General features: G+C 39.6%; 1 protein-coding gene across 1 annotated transcript in view; it reads left to right on the top strand.

Moving 5' to 3' along the window:
- The window catches only part of mrpl23 (mitochondrial ribosomal protein L23), a 32,490-nt gene extending 16,043 nt beyond the window's left edge, over window positions 1–16,447 (top strand). The window contains exons 4-5 of the mRNA XM_073832142.1: window positions 6,264–6,337; window positions 15,723–16,447. Coding sequence (XP_073688243.1) covers window positions 6,264–6,337; window positions 15,723–15,887 — 239 coding nt within the window. The 3' untranslated portion in view covers window positions 15,888–16,447. The remainder of the gene's footprint in view (window positions 1–6,263; window positions 6,338–15,722) is intronic.
- Window positions 16,448–22,465: the final 6,018 nt, after the last annotated feature.

The following is a 22,465-nucleotide window of genomic DNA, read 5'->3' as shown; positions in this document are numbered from 1 at the left end:
AATGAATAAATGTAATGTAAATGTATATCTACAGAGAGTAAAATGTCTACTTTTAAATGAACCAATTAAAATAGAAAGCAAAAATTCTTCAATTATGTAATCTGTGTGAAACATGCATACAGGCGTGTTACTACTGCGGAGATAACAAGATGGTGTCACAGACATGCATTATTAAAACGTTAATGCAGTCTTCTTTGCTGTTTTTCCCTGACACATTCATAATTATTATATCTGCCGGTGTGCTGTGGCAAGCTTTTTTCTTTGTGTTATTAGGCTATGTAGACAATTAAAAGCTCATATGGTTTATTAGTAAAGTGCGACTAATAGTCGACTAATGCTTAAAATTAACGACTACCAGTCGACCAGAAAAATCTTCAGTCAAGGGGAGCCCTAATTTCAACAGAGAGGGTAACATGCAATTCAAATAAGTTCAAATAAGCCTTACTTATTTGAACCAGAATATACAGACGATAAACTAAGAGAGATGGATGCTATATGAACGCTGGCAAGAAATGCTGGAATAAAGTCATTTTTGTTCTTCTTCACGCACAAAAAGTATTCTTGTAGCTTCATAACATGATCACTGATGTCACATGGCCTATTTTGTCAATGTCCTTACTACCTTTCTTGCCCTTGAACGTGGTAGTTGCTGTCTCAGGGTCAGAAAGCGTTTGGATTACATCAACGATATCTTGATTTGTATTCTGAAGATGAACGAAGGTCTTATGGGTTTGGAATGACATAAAGGTGAGTAATTAAAGACAGAATTTTTATTTTTGGGTGAAATGGACCTTTAAGTTGTATCGACCACTTATAATGGTGCTTTTAAAGTTTTTTTGAGCTGAACAGCTGTGGTCACTTTGAGCTGTCATGGTATGGAAAAGATTTGCATGGAGTTTTTCAAAATATCTAGTTTTCCACAAATATAGGTCACATGGTTTTGGAACAACATGAGGGTGACTAAATGACATAATTTTAAAATTGAACTATTCCTTTAAAGCATAAAGGTTATGGCAATATGACATAAACAAAAATGCCTAAGGGTAAGTAAATAATGCTGGGGTTATTACAGGCTTTACCGTCTGGTTAACGCAGAGGGAACCACTTTTACGAGCTGCCAGTTGGGTTTACGCCACTGGGATTTTTCCGTGCGGTTTCCACGCCAACGCTGGAGAGGGCCAATAAGCAAAGTGGCCATTTTTACAGCCGCAACGTAAAAGCAGAAAAAAATGCGGAACACCCATTAGGTGAAATAGACCACGTCAGAGAAAGGTGTCCCGCTCTGCGTCATGGGCTCCACTCCGCCGATGGTTTAAAGGAGGTAGAGAAAAGGGGGGCGCGGGTGGAACCCCCGGGCTCAAGGCGTCTATTCTTTTTCCTACCGACTATTTTGGAAGGGGTTTCTATAACTACCCCTCGGGCCTGGGATTTGTAACATAATAGTAGCCAGCCAACACACAACCTCAAAAGAGAGCTTGATTGAATATTTATTTATACTATATAATGTTGGGCGGGAGTACGGGAATGGAAACAGGGTTCCCATACATGAACAAAAGCGCTTCTCACCTGTTTTGCGGGTTGACCGTTCAGCTGACCCTAAATGGAGGGAGTGTTTGTATGTTTAGGGTTTCCTTGTACTAGTAAAGGAAGACTGCCAATCCTGTTTAAGAAAACTCATCACACAAGCCGCAATTGAAATGTTTCAGTTGAGCAGATTTTTAAGTAGAGATATCACACCAAAATGTTGGTATTACTATATCACTCTCATATTATTTCAAACCTTATATCGTTGCAGAACTTTATTCTGTGGAAGAGGAATCTAAAGAGAAGCCCATTTTTGTGTGTCAACAGTTCTTTGTGACAGTACAGCTATTAAGCTCCAGTGAAACAGTGAATACTCACTTACAGTTGAAGTCAAAAGTTTACATACACCTTGCAGAATGTTAATTATTTTACCAAAATAAGAGGGATCATACAAAATGCATGTTATTTTTTATTTAGTACTGACCTGAATAACATATTTCACATAAAAGATGTTTACATATAGTTCACAAGAGAAAATAATTGTTGAATTTACAAAAATGACCCTGTTCAAAAGTTTACATACGTTTGACTCTTAATACTGTGTTGAATGTGAATAATTCACAGCGTTTTTTTTTTTTTTTTAAATAGTGATTTAGAGTCGCTTGTTTGTCCTGAACAGTTAAACTGCCTGCTGTTTTTCAGAAGAATCCTTCAGGTCGCACAAATTTGTTTTTTTTGTTTTTTTTTTCAGCATTTTTGTGTATTTGAACCCTATCCAACAATGACTGTATGATTTTGAGATCCATCTTTTCACACTGAGGACAACTGAGGGACTAAAAAACTAAAGAATTTGTGGTACCTGAAGGATTTTTCTGAAGAACAGTTGGCAATTTTACTTTTCCTGACAAACAAGGGACTTATGAACAACTATCACAAAAAAAAAAAAAAAAACACACACAGCTGTGGATTATTCAGGTAACAACACAGTATTAAGAATCAAGTGTATGTAAACTTATGAACTGTCACTTTTTATAAATTCAACTATTATTTTCTCTTGTGGACTATATGTAAATGTCTTATTAAATGTTATTCAGGTCAGTACTACATTTAAAAATACCATGCGTTTTGTATGATCCCTCTTATTTTGGTAAAATAATTAACATTTTGCAGATTCTGAAAGGTGTATGCAAACTTTTGACTTCAACTGTATATTTTGGCCTAGCACTTATTACATGGACCACAGTTAAATTGCACTTTGGTGTATTTTCTGGTCTTTTTTTTTTTTTTTTGAGCTTAGTAGACATGGTAACTATGAACTTGTAGTATGAAATACAATACTTTTAAACTCGCTGAAGTACCCTTCAGACTGAATGAACCGAATGTCATGCTGTAAAGATATTTTAATGTAAAATAACCCACGGGGTATGTCCTGTCATATGTTTTTAATGATTTAATCTTTTTATTCTTCTTGTACTGTCTTGTTTTTTTGGAAATGATTTGGTTCAGATGTATTTCTTGACTTCTTTCTCTGGGTTCTCGTGAATATTACCCAGCAGGCTTTGTGCAATTACATCATGGCCAGCTGGGAAAAGGTTAACACGCATTCCACAGTTAACAGGACTGAAGACATGGGCTTCTTAACAGATAAACCCAACCCCCCGTTACCCTAAAAGACATATTGGATATCTGAGCTGTTCTGCAAAACATAACAATCTTCTTTGAAGGTGTAATTCTGTCAATGTAAATATACCCAGCTGCAACACAGTTATAGAGTAGTGAGTTAGAGAGGTTATTTTTATATCCCCTGAGGTCTTACTAGTCAGCATTGATCAGATATTTCAGGTTGATTTATTAGTTGTTAAACAGGCACATTAATATTAATTGCTTTGTTGCAAAATGTTTTATTACTTTTTAGACAAGTAAAAGACAAGTTTTCATTAAATCTAAAGTTCTAATGAAACGTTAACATTCTAATGACATAATGACATCCTCACATGCTGCAGCTAATCGATTATTTTTGTATCAGCAGCCAATGAGCTTGCTGTTCAACATTTATTTACTTGGCTAGTGCTTGCTGCAGAAGTTTCAGTGCACTTCAAAAACCCTTCCCCTTCCCCAGCTCCACCTGTATAGATATTAGGGGTGGGCGATATGACCTAAAATTAATATCACGTTATTTTTCATCTTTTGAACGGTGACGGTATAATATCACGGTATTACTTTTTTTTTTGGTACATTTTGGGAGGAGTAGCCTGTCCTGTCCCTTTAGTATGTGAATAAAGTTAATATTTTTATAATATAATAAGTAAATGGTAGGTATCCTTATCAAAAACAGACATGGGAGAGTATGCATTCTTAACATATTTATTTAGCAAAAAACCTAAAGATCTTACTTAACAGTGTACAACAAAACAAAAAATTTTTTTTATTGAAATTTAATTTCTGCAATATTTAAACCTTTAAATAACTGGGGGAAATCAACCCATGGCAACAGTTTAAAAGTAGACCAATTCTGTGGGGAAAAACGCGGACTGCATCCAACACGAGCTGCTGGAGTTAATGTCATTGCACACATGAGTACGAAATTTTCGTCCGAGATTTTTGCACGTAAAAAAAAAAATACAGGTTATGTTAATCGAGTTTACACACTGCCTCTGAAACTTTCGTCCGTCATAAAAAAGAAAAACGGATCGCGTTTGATTTTCTGCATTTTCGCATCCATAATAAGCATTTTGATAAGGATGGCGAATTTGAGAAAAAAAAAAAAAAAACGCATACGAAATTCGGACTCAGTGTACAGTGACCTTTAGATTTGAATGATCACGGGTCGAAAGTAAAGAGAGATTACAAACATAGACTGGAGGATTTGCTGCAATCTTGTGCTCACTGACAAATATCTATTAACGTTATAAGATGTCCTGCTCCCTTTACCCAGAGTGTGCGTTATCGCAAAATCGAAAGTAAAAGTAAACAGGCCGGTCGCGTTCGCCTCCCGCCCGCTCAATTTGTGATCCGCTGTGTAAATCCTTTGGCCGGCTTCCGGGAAAAGTCCCGGTCGTCCCGATTGCCACTCCGCCCCTGGTATAGGCTACAGGCCCGACCTTTCTTCACGGTGTTTCACCAGTCGTTTAATGGCCACTCCCCTTTTACCTACCACCTGCAAAGCTGATACGAATATGTTTTACTTTTTTATTTACAACAAGATATATAGTATAAGGACAGGTATTCAGACCACAAATGAATGTTTGAAGAAAATTTAATGCCTTATTATTTAGAATTAGCTATTATTGATGTAAATGCAGCCGTTCGAGGCACATTTATTACGGTATTGACGGTATTAGAAAATCAATGTCGTGGCGCAATGTCACACCGGTGCTGACTATGACACCGGTGTACCGCCCACCCCTAATAGATATGCTATGATCATGTATGCTACATATGGGGGATATGCATATGTTATATGTGCAGCAGCAGTATTGTTTTGTACATGCTCACAGCAACATGTTATAGATGTATTGGCAGTAGCAAGTCTCAGTACTTGTTCTGCTACGCCGCCAAGACCAAAAACATTAACATTGTCATATACATTACCATACCAAACCCTCTGAAAGTTGTCATGATAGAACTGTACAGATCTGGCCATTTTAAATGCGCGCGGGAAGTAAAGTGGTCTCGCGTGACGCCGGTGTATTCTGAGGGATCTCAGAAAATACAGTGACACAGGAAAGACATGATCAGTAGGGGTCAGTCATGTAACGCACTGAACTGAAGCAGCAGCAAACATCGCTGCAAGCTAAAAGACTCGTTTGTACGGTGACCTGGAGGGGACACCTTCGGTTCACTTATGTTTGCCATGGCCACGACATATAAACTCGTGGGAACGTCATATTACTGTATATCGGATATTAATTTGTGGGAACGTCATATTATGTCGTGGCCACGAGATCATTTTGTCGAGGTAACGACATCCTTATGTTTAATGCATGCATAAACCTGCGTGACCATAACCCAGGATTATCAGAGATAGGTTTATTTTTGAGTTAAGAAATTATTATATTAATTGTTATAGAAATTAATACAATATTAAGTTATTATATTAACAATAGGCAATGCTGTATATGCGAATGCTGTCTGTGCGTGATGTAGACAGCATTCAAAAGTTTATCATGGATAAATATTACATAAAGTACTTCAAATTAAATAGCCCTGCAAGAAACATAATGCATCCCACAGTCTTATCCATTAATTGATCCTCTTTTTTCCGTAATAATTGTATTATTCGTTTATATTCGTTATTTTTCCCTTCATTTCGATCTCTTAACATTCTGAATCTAAATGATAAATGCTGACATGCCATTAAAGCTTTGATTATGCTATATCGCTGGGATTTTTACTGGAATGCAGTTTATAGGTTGAATTTAACATATATATTCATTTTATTTCGTCTAATTAATAGATAACATATATAGTGTTTCATTGACGAGTGAATCATTCACGTAGTTCCATTTGTAAATCTTTTATGGTCACGCACGGGCATTAATGCAATCATAAAGTCAAAACTTTATTGGCATAATTGTCGTTTACAATATTTGCTAAATATATGGCAAATAGCATATACAGAAATATAGGTCAGGCGACGCAATTTTAATGGCCAGATCTGTAAATCTGCAATTTGTGCAATTTGCACTAATCTTTAATTAAATGCTCATCACCTTTTTTTTTTTTTTTCTCTTAACAAGGTACAAACAAGAAACGAAACCACTTAAACCAGCGAGTGAAGAGGCCAGATTATAAAGTGGCATACGTTCAACTGGTAAGTGTCATCCTGTTGGGGCCCGGATTTGAAAGGGTCTGATATGCATTGTTAAAATCCCTGTTTGTACTTGTGGTCCTTCTGGCCATCTTGATTTTCTTAAAGTGCCTTTTTTAAAGATTTTTAACTAGTCAACTTATAAAAAATGTAACTACAACATGATTTAAGTAAAAAGTAAAATTGTGGCAAAACATTAAATTTGAATGAATCGAGAAAATCGCTCAGCCATAATTTAGGCGTCAACTGTAAAATAACCTTTTAAGACTTTGATTATGGGTGCTTGGGTCAGATGCATTTTTTTTAGTTTAAGTTATTAAATAAAATGAGAAATGGGAGGCTTGTTCCCTGCATTTTTGTTTATTCTTCGTTTTGAGAGCACATCACACCTTATGTTCCCTTAAAAAACCCTGAGGCACAGGTACTCTTTGATGCGAAGCCCTCACCTTATTGTGTTCGACTCCCTGAGTCCCATCGCTGCTTGTTTAGTTTCTGTCTCTCCCACATATTCGCCCCTGCCCTCCTAAGAAAGGCGGCAGTTTGGGTTCTGGCTTTGGCCAAGAAGGCAAGAGGTCGTCTTTGGTTACATGCCAGACTTTGTGCAGGAATTATAGTACAAAGTTCTCAGAGAGCTATGGTTATTATCATGGGCGGATGGGAGAATTGCTTCTTGGGGCATCAGAACGTTAGCGTTGGTCGCGATCCAGTGGCGAACCGTGCTACTGGGTTCACACCTGCTTTTGGGCTGAGCCCTGGGTTGTTGATACCGACCGCGTTTGAAGTGTCCCGGTGTGAAAATACCTTAATCTGATCTCCTTTGATTCATTTAGGAAAGCTGCTTTTGTTTCTTTACGGTTTGCTTCTTTACGGATTGTTTGCTCTCTTTTTTTTCAGCCATCAATCAAGGCTGGGATAAATAATTAAAGTTGTCAAAACAGAGCAGCTTGTAATGGGATACACAAGCAAAACACAAATTAATATTTAAAGGTGAACTTCCTCTTGACAAGAGTTGAATGACTTCCTGTGTGGCTTTGCGCCGCCGTCAATTTAACCTTCTCATAAACCCAGTTAGGGACTTGCATCCAGAGAATTACTGCATCCTGTTCCTCACATTTGTCTTCATTCAGATACAGTGCCATAACATTTCAGGAGAGAACTACTTCCTTGTTGTTCAATCTTTCAGAAAGTCATGCTTATTTATGCGTGAATAACATATGAGCTAAGAAATCTCAGACTGCGGCGAAAAACACTGATATGAAACCAAATTTCCGGCCCCTTTCTTGTCCTCCAGCAGGTCTGCGAAGAGAGAAAAAAAACACTGCCCAAGAAAAGCCCTCCTTTCTTTTCAGTGGTGGGTAAAAACAAGATTGTTCCTAATTGACACCACATGTGGGGGAGTGTTCTGTGGTTGGATACCCTCAACGGTTCCCCCCGCCGGCCCTTCCCCCCAACGCACTACATCAGCTAATATTCCAGAGGCAATACGGTGAGGAACGCTCTCCTCGAGTCCCCCCTCTCCGAACCCCCCAGATTTTACAAACTCCAGGCTTGTTGAAAAAGCCGTGTGTTAGTACGGTTCCTTGACGGCCGCTCTCTCATCAGACCTCCCCACGGTGGGGAGGAGTGCGGGAGGAGAGAGAGTTCATCAAGGAGGAGGAGGGGGTTACGGATGGAGTCGACACATGAAGCGAGGTGAATGAGGGCACCGTGGAGCCATGCCAGAACAGGGAGGTCCAGACAGGGGTCAGGGAAATCTTAAGCAACATAAATTCTTGAGACAATATCAAGGCTTTACGTACGACCGCTTTGCAAGTAACGCTCTAGTTAAATGCAATGATATCCTGTGCTTCCCTTTGCAAGGCCGTGACCTGTTCGGTCCTGGTATAAAGGTTCTGTTTGTTGATGTTGCGTCTGTAGTTTCCCGCGCTGGCTGGCGTAATGCACATAGCACATGTTATTGTATCAGAACCACTTACCCCCTACACTGAATTTCACTGATCTGTACTGTTGTGTAACTTGACAAAATTTGGCATTTTGCTTAACTATATCCCTTCTTGAAAGCCAAGATTTTGCGGGAACACTCAAGTTTGCCCGCTTGTGTTTATAGTCGTCCCCCCTGCTTTTTCTACAAGGGTCTTGTTGCAAGCATCAGTAGTTGGCAAGAAAAGGCAACTGTTGTTGGTACTAATGAATGTTTGTTGTTGTTTGAGAGCTTGTTGCTGAGTCGTTGTTTTTTTGGGGCCGTGTTTCGGTCTGGATCAGCTGGTAGCCAGGCTACCTTTCAGATCGGATCGCAATGTTCCACCTGAACTTGTGAGCACACTCTGCTCAATTACCGCTGAACAAAACCAAGTGAAACTCAACCTTGTTAAGGCACACTAGTGTTTTTCTATTCAAATGGGTTCCTTCCTGTTACACACATCTCCCCCACCAATTGCCCTGCACAAATTAACACCCTTGCAATTTTTGCTGTTTTAAGTTGATGGCTCGTGAAAGTTCACATTGTGATCTTATCAACACTAGATGGCAACGTTTGGCTTCAGTGGTGGTGAATGAATGCAGGGCTCTACAACACTGCTGTCATGTATTCCTTGCAGTTCAGAGTACTGTAAGCCAAAGTAATGAAAGAAGAAAACTGACATGTCTATGAGCCGTTCACGTGTTGCATGCCTTCAAACACGTTTTGAAGTATACAATTGTAGATTATAAGAGGTATGAGGTAAGTTTGTAATTTAGAAAAGGTACTGGCTAAGTTTATCATTGTGTTGTAGAATAGTAAGAGGTACAAGGTAAGTTTGTAATTTAGAAAAGGTTCACGGTAACTTTATCATTGTGCTGTGGAATAGCAAAGGTACAAGGTACGTTTGTCTTTTATAAACGGTATGAGGTACATTTGTCATTTGTACTGTAGAACAGAAAAGGTACGATGTGAGTATCATTTTAAAAGGTGCGAGGTAAGTTTATCATTGCATTGCAGAATAGTAAGAGGTACAAGGTAAGTTTGTAATTTAGGAAAGGTACAAGGTAGAAAATGTAAGAGGTGAGTTTATCATTTAAAGCTGCGAGGTAAGTTTATCATTGCATTGTTGAATAGTAAGGGATACAAGGTAAGTTTGTAATTTAGGAAAGGTACAATGTAAATTTATCATTGTTCTGTAAAATAGCAAAGGTACAAGGTAGGTTTGTCTTTTCGAAATGGTATGAGGTAAGTTTGTCATTTAGAAAAGGAACTGGCTAAGTTGTATTGTAGAGTAGAAAAGGTGCGAGGTGAGTTTATCTTTTAAAAAGGTGCAAGGTAAGTTTATCACTGCATTGTACAACAGTAAATATCCAACTTTGTAATTTAGAAAAGGTATTATGCACAATTCTTATAGAACTGTAGAACAGAGGTTAAGAGGTAAGTTCGTTGAGTTATCGTACTGTAGAACAAAATAGATACAAGGTAAGTTGCATCAAATAGAAAAGGTTCGTAGTGAGTTTATCATTGTATTGTAGAACAGAAAAGTTGTGAGGTCAATTTGTCAAATAGAAAAGGTACAAGGTGAGTTTATCATTGTATTGTTGAACTAAAAATGTACAAGGTAACTTTGTCAATGTAGCAAACATATGAGGTAAATTTTTCACTTTATTATAGCAAAGGTACATGTTTGTCGTTATTTAACAAAAAGCTACTAGTTAGGTTTGTTAGTATAGAAAACGTATAGTGTAAGTTTAACATTATACATCAAAAAGATATGATTTATTCATTTGTTATAGATAAAAAGGTGTGAGGTAAATTTGTCATTGTAGAAAATATAAAATGTTTGATGGTATTTTATTCAATAGTGGGCAAGGTGCAAAACATTGACACCATTTATCAGACTTGGTTGTGCATTTTTAGGCAGAGTTTTTTATTCAACTGCAATTTTTAATTGCAAATGTACAGTATTTCATCCACCACAAGGACTTTCGTAAGGCTGTGTTCGGATGAAAGAAGCACAGCATGAATAATGGAAAGGCCAGCGGGGTCTCTGGCATCCTGTTTGAAGCGCACACACACACACACACACACTCAGCTCCCTAGTGTACGTCCACTACGAGACAGCCTCTGTGAGTGCCAGCAGACACAAGCAAAGGAGATGATATTGAAGCCCTGCCTCCACCTCCACTCCACGTCCTTTATGAGTTGTGTATTTCTCGCATTTCCCTCAAGTCACTCTCATTTAGCATTACTTCAAACACTTATTGTCATGAAACGCTATTAAACCTGACCTTTTTCCACCCTATTACTGTTTTCATCAGTCTCTCGATGTCTAGGCACCACCCTGCTTTATTTCAGTATCATTTTCAAAATAAATTACTCAGACTAGCAATGCTTTTCCTGTTATGGTACCACCTCCTCAATTTTCCTGCTTCTATCTCTGTCTCTCATTGTTGCTTTCCCCCTCTCTTTTCTTTTTTACACCGGAGATTGAGGGAGAGGTTCAGAAGCATACATGTGAAAGTAGGGGTTATATTTGATTGCTGTTGACAGGGTCCAATATCCTGGGAAACCAAAAAATAGCCAGTACTTGGGCAAGTCTGAACAAGTCGACTGGTCACAACTGTCATCGCTGCAAACATGGAACGAGTGACTCAGTGGCTTAAAATGACATGAGGGCTGATACTGCTCTGAATGGAGACTTTGCCACCCCTTCTTTAGACTGACCGCTTGGCTTGACCGTAATGATTTAACAAGCCAGACTGTGTGCCAGCCGATTGTTTACGCCAGTGTGTACGAGAAACAGTACCCCAGTTGCAGTGGAAACCTGCTTCTGTTTTACAGTAATGGGTACAAAAACGTCTGGCTTATGGCTGTCCTCGTTGAGGAAATATAATATGTTTTGTTTAATTCTTCCCTCCGCACACTTTTCCCTGGCGTTGAGGATTCATTAGAGTGGTTTTGGGAACAAAGGCTCTGGACCCCCACACATGTTTGGCAGGGCAGCTGTGTCTTGGCATGGGTAACGAATTGCATGAATCATGTTCTCTACTGCTGTGGCCAGTCAGGTTTTGACAGCTGGGCCACTATACCCATGCCCGAAGGAAGTGTTTATGCACAAACGCTGGTCCTCTGCTGGGAGGCAGTCAAGGCGTCAGAGTGAAGCAGAGCAGACAGACAGACTGGCACGGGCCCAGATAGGCCTCAGCTGGGCCTCAGATGGGCCAAATCCTTCGTTCTTTCTGAAACGCTTTACATTAGCACTAATGCTCTGTGCTGTTTTTCACAGAGGGAGCAACAAATTCAGAAACAAAGACTGACCAGTGCTCTTGGTGCAGAAAACTTGCCTCATTCGTTCCATTCCACACCTGTAGAAGTAATTGTCTTTTCAACTTACATTCAAATTAAACTTTGTGTGGGAATCAAACCCATGGTTTTTTTTTTTTTTTTTTAGATCAAATATAAAAGGGCTACAGTAGTCCCAAAAAATGCAATGCTACAATAATCCCAAATAGTCCCATTGTCCATATTGTTTTTACAAATTTTTGGATTCTACATAGACTGCATTCCAATTAAACACAATCATACTTTTACATAAATAAACCCATCCACATAGCATTTTGTTGGTCACTGTGGTTTAAAGGTCACACCAAATTTGCGAGTTTATTGAGATGGAGTAGAGGTCATGCACTCATTGAGAATATCCGGCTCCTCCCTTGTGGTCAAGTCTGGGAGTTTTCCATTTGTTTGACCCAACCTGGGTCTTCGCTACTGAGACTAGCTCTGGAATTTCTGTCTAGCCATAGAGCTGCCCAGAATTACCACTTAGATTTGCAAGAACCATTAAAGCTACAAATCATCTCTTTATCAGAAGCCTGTCCCCACTATCCCACCATCGTTGTGACTTTTGGCTTGATTCAGGCTCATTTTTTGGTATGGTGTGCGTCAAGACCAAGAGATATGAGGTATCTTAGGCCAGCCAAATATCTGTGGTTAGAGAGTATCGGTTGTCAGCTAAGACTGTGGACTCAGAGGAAGTAGCAGTGTGGCCCACCCAGTGAGACTGGCAGAGGGAGCTGTTTACAAGCATTTCCCTGCATTTCCTGCTCTCCTGTCTGGTAATGAACTTGTTAATAGACTTCCAACATTACGCAAACATGCCCTCGTCATGAAGCGTCCTGAAAATGCAGTCACATGCAAAGATTGTCTCAGATTTATATATATTTTGTTTGGCTTTGACTACTTGGTGCGAAATAAATCACAATTGTCATTGTTCCATTCTCGTAGCAGCGATTGGCCAAGAAGAAATGGAGATCAACATGAGAAGAAAAATGAATATCTCTGAGGAAATATCGGCATACCCCCCAGATCTTGATCCCACTCCCGCAGGAGGGTTTTGCTAGTAAAATATGAAGAGCATCGGACATGTTTTAAAAAGTCTATGCTTCTGCTTTTGTCTAACAGTTCAGCCATCATCGTCATAGAGCAAACAATGGAGATAAGGCAGCGACTAAAGAGGAGAGGGTGGTGCTTTATGTACGGAAACCCCATCTACTGCTAATCCTTTCAGACTGGCCCAAGTCATGCCAGCTGTTCCCGTTTGACTGATCGTGGAAGTGATTGTGGGATGTGAGTCACTAGAGTTCACCAAGAGTGCTAGTGTTAGGGCGGTTACTGATTTGGGGTGACTGCAGACTCTAGTCATTGGTACCAACTCTTAGGAACTTTTAATGGTGGGCTACTAATTGCTATATAAACCAGACTAATCGGGTGAAAGGTGAAGTCTGTGATCACTGTGACATTAGAGTCACCAAATGGAAAGGCCTGTTTTCAAAGAGGTTTCCTGAACACTCCCCTGTCCACCCACCTTTTTTTATAAATACATTTTTACAATTGTGAGTGGTGCTTGCAGTATACAATTTTCCACCATAATGCTAGATGACAAACTATGACAACCTTCCAAGTATTTCCTAGTAGGTGGTGTCCTGAGTAGTTCCTAATGTCAGGATGATTGTTTGGATATTGCTTGATAGATGCTTGGGTGTTCTGAGTAATTGCTGGGCATTACCAGGTGGTTGCTTACAGGCCCAAGTCCACCCCCTCAAGTTTGATATTTTGGTTGCTAGATATGACTCAGGTTCCTCCTAGGAATGTGTTAGTCTGTGCCACTTTTATGAAATGTCTTAAAGGAAAAAAAATTAAGGTTTTTGAAGTTTTCTCTCCATATAGTGGACTTCAGTGGTGGCCAATTGGTTGAAGGTTCAAATTTCAGTTTTAATGCAGCTTCAAAGGGCTCTACACGATCCCAGCTGAGAAATAAGAGTCTTATGTAGCGAACCGATTGGTCATTTTCTTAAAACAATAAAAATGTATCTACTTTTTAACCACAAATGCTTGTCTTGCACTAGCTGGACTTCACGCATGACGTACGCGGAAGTACCGACCCAGTGTTTACAAAGCGAACGTGCAAAGAAAGTCAAACGCACTTTACCAAAAAAAGGTAAAACAATAACATTAGATTTTGATGTTGGTGGAGAAAATTAAATGGAGGCATTTTTTGTTGAAGTTTCCACGGTTGACATTTCGAGTGTGATTACGTAATGCATGAAGCAGAAAATGATCGATCGTTCCGCTAGATAAGACCCTTATTCCTCGGCTAGGGTCGTGAAGAGCCTTTTGATGCTGCATTGAAACTGCAGTTTGAACCTTCAACCTGTTGATCCCCATTGAAGTCCACTATATGGAGAAAAATACTGAAATGTTTTTCTCAAAAAACTTGCAACGTTGCAACTGAAGACAGAAATACATCTTGGATCACATGGAGTAAATTATCAGAAACTTTTTATTCTGCAAGTGAACTTATCCTTTAAGACCAAAAGCAGTAACATATCTTGCATCAGTGCATTTAATGAAACACTAATGCATTATTTCCTGTTCTTTTCTTTTACTTGTTTTCAATACTACTGTTTTTCCAGCCATTAACTCCTAATATAATTAGAAACTTGCTCACAGGGGCTCAGATTGCATGTCTATCCCTGATGTAAAGCCACTGAATGTTCAGTTTATGGTGTAAGTTCAGTGCCTGAATTATAGAGGGATGGGGGGAGGGTCGGTTAGTATAACAGGGACAGATGTTGGGTTGAACCCAACAACAACATTTTTGTTCCATGCTTTAGTCTTCCCTTTTTTTTTCCAGATAATTGTACTTTTTTACACACAGGGTGAGGCTGGACATGTCAAATGAGACATGTCAATGCGTAATTGATGCACCCAGTACTTTCAGGATAATATATTATGTGCTGTTCCTAACGACTAGTTTTATTACATAATAAATGTGAATGTGCAGTACTGCATTTACATTTGAAATAGTAATATTAATACTGTTCTGTTACTAAATCAAACTGCGGAAGTGTTTGCCATAGCCCGAGACAGGAGTTTATACACATTATGTATAAACATTATTGCTAGCCAACAATAAGGCACTTGTTTAAGGTGCATTAATGTTTGGGTGGACAATCATGTGGTGACTTGTTTTTGTTAATCAGTCAGGGCTAGAACGTCCAAACGTTTGAATTGCACTCCTGAATTGTCATGCGAACGGGTCCCTAGTCGGGTTTTTTTCAAGGAGAGTTTACTACAGGTGAAGGAACAGACATTTTTTGGCATCCATTTTAGTACTCTGTTACTAAGGTCCTGTTTTTAATAAGTTTGGTTCTTGTACTTTCACTTGGCTGGACTCTGTGTTTATAGTGTGGGGTTTCGCATTCCTAGATGGTAGGGTTGGAGTGCCACTGCTGAGCCTTGGAGGCCAAGCTGTTGATTTTAAGTGTTTCACTTGTTTTTTTTCCTCCTCCTTTTTTTATTCCACTATTCTTTGGTTATTTTGCTAACTTAAATGTTACTGCATTTGTTACTAAGAACAGGCCAAAGTAATAGTTCATCCCATTAGAAGCATTTGTTTCAGAACGGCACTGCTTTTCATTAGCTGTTAAATCACTGCAATCCCTGTTTCCTCCTGCTGTTGCCACACCTTGTTTTATCTTTGGAACAATATTGATGGTCTCTGGTATGGAGACAGACCGGCAGCACTAGTACATGCTGTCATGTACAAGGCCTATCCCCCCTTCCGGTCTCTCAAAAAAATTGACTTTGTTTTAGAAGGACCAGACCCCTGAGATGTGGCCATCGATTTATTTCTGGAGTTTTTAGAGGTGGTGTTGGAGAGCAGAGCTGTGGAAAAGGGCATGGTGTTCTGTCTAGTGAAGTGAAATGGATTAACAATTTCTTTCAGAACATCAAGCATTAAAGATTTCACAAGTGTATATATGTACTACTCTTCCACATGAACTAAGTCACATGTTTGGAACAACATAAAGATGACAGTGTTCATGACAACAATTGATACAACAATTCCTGCTTTTCTTACAGGCTCAGCAGCAAACCTTCCAGTTCCCAGATATCTTTCTCGAGAAGGATAAGAAGCACGAGGAGGGCTCTGTTGAGGAGATGCAGGAGAAGTTCATGGAGGACGAGCGTCAGAGGCAGAAACCAGATCCCAGAAGAGGAGGAGTTACTGAATGGTTTGGCCTCTAGACAGACAAGTGTTGAATGAAGAATGACTTCAGAGAGGCAACAGCTGAATGAAGAATGTGGTGTATTGTAGATTATGTATTTGTGCAGGAAGAGCCATTTACAGTGATCCGACCAGCGTCCATAGAGGGCCGTTTGCAGCGATCTGATCTGACTCGATGGAAAGACAGACTGCCTGAGAAAAGGCTTGGAAATCCATTACTCCGATAGAATCATGTGCTCTGTCAAAGAATGCTGATGTCTACATAGCATATGATCACTCCTGAGCATCTGCCATGTCATGAAAGTCTTTCAGGTTATGTTCCCTTCCCAAAGGTCTCCGAAACTTGTTTAAACAAAGGTCTTCCTTGCAAGGTTCTTTTTTTTTCTTTTAAGCTCCTCCAAACTGTTTTTCTTTTCCCCTTGCGGATCGTCAAGGTAGTTCATGAACTTCTTGCGGTAAAGTTGTCAATCTAATGAAGTGACTCTCCAGTTCTTCGTGCAAAATCATACTCTTAATGTTGTTCCTGAAAGCTCTGTTAAAAAACTGCATACTTCAATTCCAATAAAACAGTACAGCATGACTTGTTTTTGTGTTTTCTTCAACTTTGTTGGCTCTCGAGTTAGCTATTCCCCACAGATGTGTTGGATAAAAGCTTGCCAGCTCTCATACCAGAGCGGCTTACTTCACCCAGCCAACCTGGTGTTCGCCAGGGAGAATGTCAATATTGATAACATTTGCCCACTGTTTTGTGCTTGTACTCAAGCACCCCCTGCGTTGCAATAAAGCAATTTGATTTAAGACAAAATATGCCTTGTAAGGGACCAGCTGGACAACAAAGAAAGAACGGTGGATTTTTGTCCAGTATCCTCATTGCTTGAATGAATGAGGAGAGCCTACGTTATATTCGGGAAGTCTCGCTGCGGTTGCCAAGGTTGGCCCCCTTCGTCCCAGCATCCCTCCCCTCAACAACCCAATCAACTCCCCTTCTCTTGCCCAAACCTTATTAAAACCTTGAAACACAATGCATTTAACTGAGCTTTACACACACAGCTGGCACAGATTTCCTGATTTGTTAACATAATGTTCCCAACACGCTGATATTGACCATAATGTTCTGGATTTGGGAAGCCTTGGATCCTTGATCTCAGACCAGCAGTAATAGGAGTAATATGGTTGCTTTCCAGGATTATTGCTTTGTTTTAAAATGATGCTCCCCTACTGGTCATAAAAACAAAATGTGACCTCAGAATTTAGGAGGTAGGGGAAAAGAATACAGAACTCCGGGATTATGGAAGATGCGTCATCCATCCGAAGCACGCATGCTCTTCTCCCATCAAATCTTTTCGTTCTTTAATGTCTCATGAAATTGACAGTGAGCCGTGTTCGCTGTTCGTCCTTGGAAAGCTAATGGAAGAGGGTTGAATATTTAACACAGGCTCTTGTAAGAAAAGTGGGCATGAACCTAATTTTTATGCCAAGTTTGGAACTGACATGACATCATCGGCTTAAGATAGAAGATGACGTAATTGAAACTCTGCACACTCCCAAGACTAGCTGTAACTTGAGATTTGACTTTCATCATTCCACTCTTGGCTGCATCAGATTGTCACTGATGTTGGGACCTCGCTTATCCAGAACAATTTTAACCCTAACCCTAAATCACACAATATATGATATTGTCAATGCTTTATTCTGATTATGTTGGTCCATAAAATGTACCAACATGCAGAATCCCTCATCTGTTTGATAATAGTTTTTCTTCCTCCTTAAGACTGTGCAAACAGGTCAACTTTCACCCACATTTTTGGCTGCACATAAGTGCATACCTGCAAAGCGTCTACTGGTAGGGAGTATCTCTGTTAGTGTTCTCAAAATACGCACTACTCAGATGACCTATTATAAACTGTAGCTTGTTTCTCTCAGAGAAGCAGAATTTATAAGATCTATCAAGAAAGATAAACCAACTTTTTCAACAATATGAATATATCACGGTTATTGTCTATTTAATAAACGCAAGCTTTTGCAATCATCCTGTGTGGTCTTGCCGTTTCATACTGTAATGGGGGCTCCATCCCCTGATAATAAAATATGTTGTCATTCTTGACTCATGGATGTGGCTGTTTTTCAGTGATACTCAGGCCTTGGAGAGACACATCTGGGTCTTTAAAATAAACACAATCTCTCCACAGCTTCAAACCTAGCAGAATTTCTTGTAGACAACATTCATTTGAGTGTCGATCATGAAGCTAATGGGCAAGTGTTCAATTTTGGCAACTCCAGCAAATTTGTAGATGCTCCTTTAGTTCCAAAAAATGTTGCCACCTTGAGTGATCTCCAGCAAAGGATGGGCTGATAAATACTCTTCCTATAAATAGCTGCGAGACAAATCTTGTGAAAAAAATAAATAAAAATAAAACCTTTGCACACACTACGCGTTTTAGTGTCTCTGAAAGATGTTCTCTAAGACAACCAGAGCAGGCCCATAGTGAGCGGGAGTGTTGGACAGGAGCCATAGACATTCCTGACACCCCCAGGTTGCTGTTGGTTCATTTGAGCTCAGCCAATGCACTCTGTCACCCCACATTTTCTATCTTGGCCTAGTGCACAAACAGCAGTGTTATCGAAGTGCTCGTATGCACAGCTGTATTATGCAGGGGGAAGAGCTTATATTTTGTTCAGTGTCCCATACTATTAATATACCATAGTTTACAAATAAAAATAGTAGAGGATCTTCCCTCTTACGAAAAGAGTATCTAATGTAAACAACTGGCTTGTCAGACAGATGTCAGTAGCAGTTAGGAATAGGAGGTTTTTGGTGCTGTAGAATAACAGTGGGTGCAATGTTTTTTAAGAGTCAACATAAGAAACAAACCCAACACAATTGTAAACTAAAAGTCTTTAAGATTTGTGACAACAACCAGCTGTGTATGCTGTTTCAGCACCTGCTCTCCATTTGTCCAAACCTAAAGATGATGCTGTTTTTTTTTACATTTACAAAGGAGAGGAATTAATCAGGATTTCGGGAAATAGTTCATTATATTCAATTTCACCAGATGCTACATCAGAGCATGTGAACTTCTCATTATGCCACATCTACTTCTTAAAGGAGTAGTTCACTTCCAGAGCAAAAATTTACAGATAATGTACTCACCCCGTTGTCTGTGCAGTCCCGTTCAAGACAGATAGGGTATGTCAAAAACTACCATCTCATTTTCTACTCCTACTTTGAAATCGTCATATATTGCTGTATTACCTTATTTTGTAAAGGGCGTTTGACCTTCTTTGCACATGTTCACTTTGTAAACACTGGGTCGGTACTTCTGCAGCAATGTAGAACGATTTTGAAGTTGGAGGAGAAAATGAGATGGGAGTTTTTCGACATACCCTAACTGTCTTGAATGCACAGAGTGGTCACTGACCGATCGTTTCACTAGATAAGACCCTTATTCCTTGGCTGGGATCGTTTAGAGCCCTTTGAAGCTGCATTGAAACTGCATTTTAGAAGTTCAAACTCATGGGCACCAAAGTAGTACTCTATATAGAGATAATTCCTGAAATGTTTTTCTCCAAAAAAAAAAAAAAAAAAAAAAACAACAACATAATTTCTTAATGACTGAAGAAAGAAAGACATGAGCATCTTGGATGACAATGGGGTGAGTACATTATCTGTAAATTTTTGTTCTGGAAGTGAACTACTTCGCCACAGCCATATCACCCTGCAACCCAAGCCTGGTTGCCCACTGAAGCTAAACAGGGTTGAGCCTGGTCAGTACCTGGATGGGAAACCTCCTGGGAAAACTTGGTTGCTGTTGGAAGAGGTATTAGTGAGGCCAGCAGGGGTCCTAGCGCCCCAGTATAGTGATGGGGACACTATACTGTCAAAAAGCACCTTCGGATGTCTTTCGGATGAGACATTAAACTGAGGTCCTGACTGTGGTCACTAAAAATCCCATGGCACTTCTTGTAAAAAGTAGGGGTGTAACCCTGCTGTCCTGGCCAAATTCCTTCCTCTGGTCCTCATGGCCTCCTAATAATCCCCATCCACTTGATTGTCTCTCTCTCTTTACTACCTGTAGCTGGTGTGTTGTACCATAGCTGCCATCACATCATCCACTGGTGGGGGTTGAGGAGAGATCCCTATATGATTGTAAAGCTCTATATAAATGCATCATTCATTCATTCTTTAATCTTTATTCGCTTCCTGGGTAGTAATGTCAAACCTTTTCAACAAATTGGTTAATCAAGTTCACAAAATGATTCATTCATTTAAATCTGCTCTAAATGATTTACTTGTAATAGTTTTCAAATTAATTATAAGTATATAATGGCACAAAGCTATACGACTCGGCTTGGCTCGCTTTACTTTGGCACGCTTTGCTTTTCCAGTGTAGTACCGCTTTTTATCATTTCAGTTAAGCCACCACCTTGTCTACAGCCATTTCTTTTTTTAAGTTGCATGCGACCGTTGTTTAAAGCAAGTAGTTTAAAAAAAAGTTGTGCGAACAAATGATACTGCAGTGGCTGTTGCTGACTATACAAATCTAGTGGGTTTGGTGTCTTGTGTCGCAAAATCAGTGATGCTAGTAGTGCAATTTTCTCTGACTAATCAGTGATCTGCAGTGTTTACACGTCACATTTTAGTATTGGTATGGCTCGCTTGGAACTGGAGATCTTCAGGGGTCCACTTGGATTCAAAAACCCAAGGTCCGACCCGAGACCAGAGCAGGTTTGGGTCCAAAACTTTGTTGAGTGTCTTGGATATGGGTTGATATTAGTTGCCTCGGGTCTTAGGTAATTTAAAATAAATGTGCTTTTTCAAAATGGATTCGATAAGACCCGATACCTTTAACTGAGTGTCTATTTACACTAAACATGCTATTGCGTTTGTTTTTCCAATCCACTGGTCACAATTGAAAGCCAAACTCAGAAATATCTTTTATCTATCAGGCAGGCAATAATACAAAGTTTTAATAAATTAAATACATGTTAAATAAATCAAAGTAATGGAAAAGTGGCAGGAAAATCAGTTAGCCAGACACCAGGATTTTTCTTTCAGGCTGTGCACACGTAAATACTATTCACGTTTGAGTCGGGTCGAGTCGAACTCGGGTCTGATTTCAACGGGTCTGTCTGGGGTCAGGATTTTCTTTTAAAAAAAGAAAATTAATGCACGTTAGGTGAGTGATTTGGATCGATTCAAGTCGGGTACAGATTTACTGGGTACTGTACACAGTGGAAAACCCCCCAAAAGTGAGCCGTACCAAACCATACCATGCCATGGAAAAGCGCCATTATATTCTGTAAGTACTATTTAAGTTTAATGAAAATTTGGTTGAATAGAATAAGCAGTATAATTATGCAGGCTAGATCCGAAATCGCCCCCCTACTTTGGGGACAGACATTTTTAGTGGTGCCCGAAACCTTAGTGGACGTTTTTGGGTGCACTCATTCAATCCCACAATGCAGCATAAAAAACAGTGTACAGCCGGTGCACGCTCAACGGCTAGAGAATACCCATAATACACTCTGTGAGTCGAAGCGCCGATTGAATTCCCACATCTCGCCAGAAGATGGAACCTGCAGCTGAATCATCCATTTATTCATTATACAAATTGCTTGTCCACTGCACAATAGAGCATAATACAACACAGGTACAAATTCATTGTAAATTGTTTACTAAATTGTTTAACCAGGGTCTATACATAATTTCCATGACAGAGTTCAAGATAAATCCTTTAATCTTTCTATTGGAACTGCCAGTTTGCCAGTTTCTTAAACAAATAAATGATTATTAAACAGCAAGCATAAACTATGCAAAAGCGCCAGTCTTTCCGGTGCACTCAGTGTCCTTCACTCACTCGTTTTCATTCACTCCTTCAAGCAGGGAATAGTAAATGAGGGTATAGGGGGTGATTTTGGATATAGCCGCAGTTATAACTAAGTGGCAGTGCGTACGTGGCCAGTTGATTCGAGACATCCTGCATTGATTTATTTCTTGGAAAAAGCCTTCCAACCCGAGCTAGCAGAACCCAAACATCAACTAATCAGTCAAATCTTAAAACTGTGTATTTGTTGCACGTCTCAACATGGGAAAAAAATGTCTGATCCGGCACGTTTACATTTCTTACACCAGATCGGTTTCATGTTGACACACGTTATTACACCCAAATGGGGACACTATTTTATTTTATTTTTACTAGTGATGTGTTTGCAAGTCTCCTGTATAGTGGTGTGCCTCAGAGGGGTAAATAAGGTCCCCCGGCACCCCATTACTGCTTATCTGCAATCAACAATGCCTTATACCCACTGGGTGGTCTTTGTCCAAAGCAGCTGTTCAAGAACCGCATTTGCATTTTAAACAAGCTAACAAGCTAATAATCATAATGAAACCCAAAGAACAGGAGGTGGGGCTGTTTTGATGTTCTGAATGTGACAGAAAAGGGTTTTAGACTAGAGTTTTAGTCTTGACAGTATGTGGCCACCCAGTCTGTTCCTTTAAAATACATAATCAATAGAATCGTAAGAATGAGAATAATTTAGACAGTGTCCATTCTTCTTGTACCACTGTAGGTTCTCCTTATCCAAGGTTATGCCAAAT

The sequence above is a fragment of the Garra rufa genome, chromosome 25, assembly GCF_049309525.1.
Source record: "Garra rufa chromosome 25, GarRuf1.0, whole genome shotgun sequence".
Classification (NCBI taxonomy): Eukaryota; Metazoa; Chordata; class Actinopteri; order Cypriniformes; family Cyprinidae; genus Garra; species Garra rufa.
This window is presented reverse-complemented; position numbering and strand designations above follow the sequence as displayed.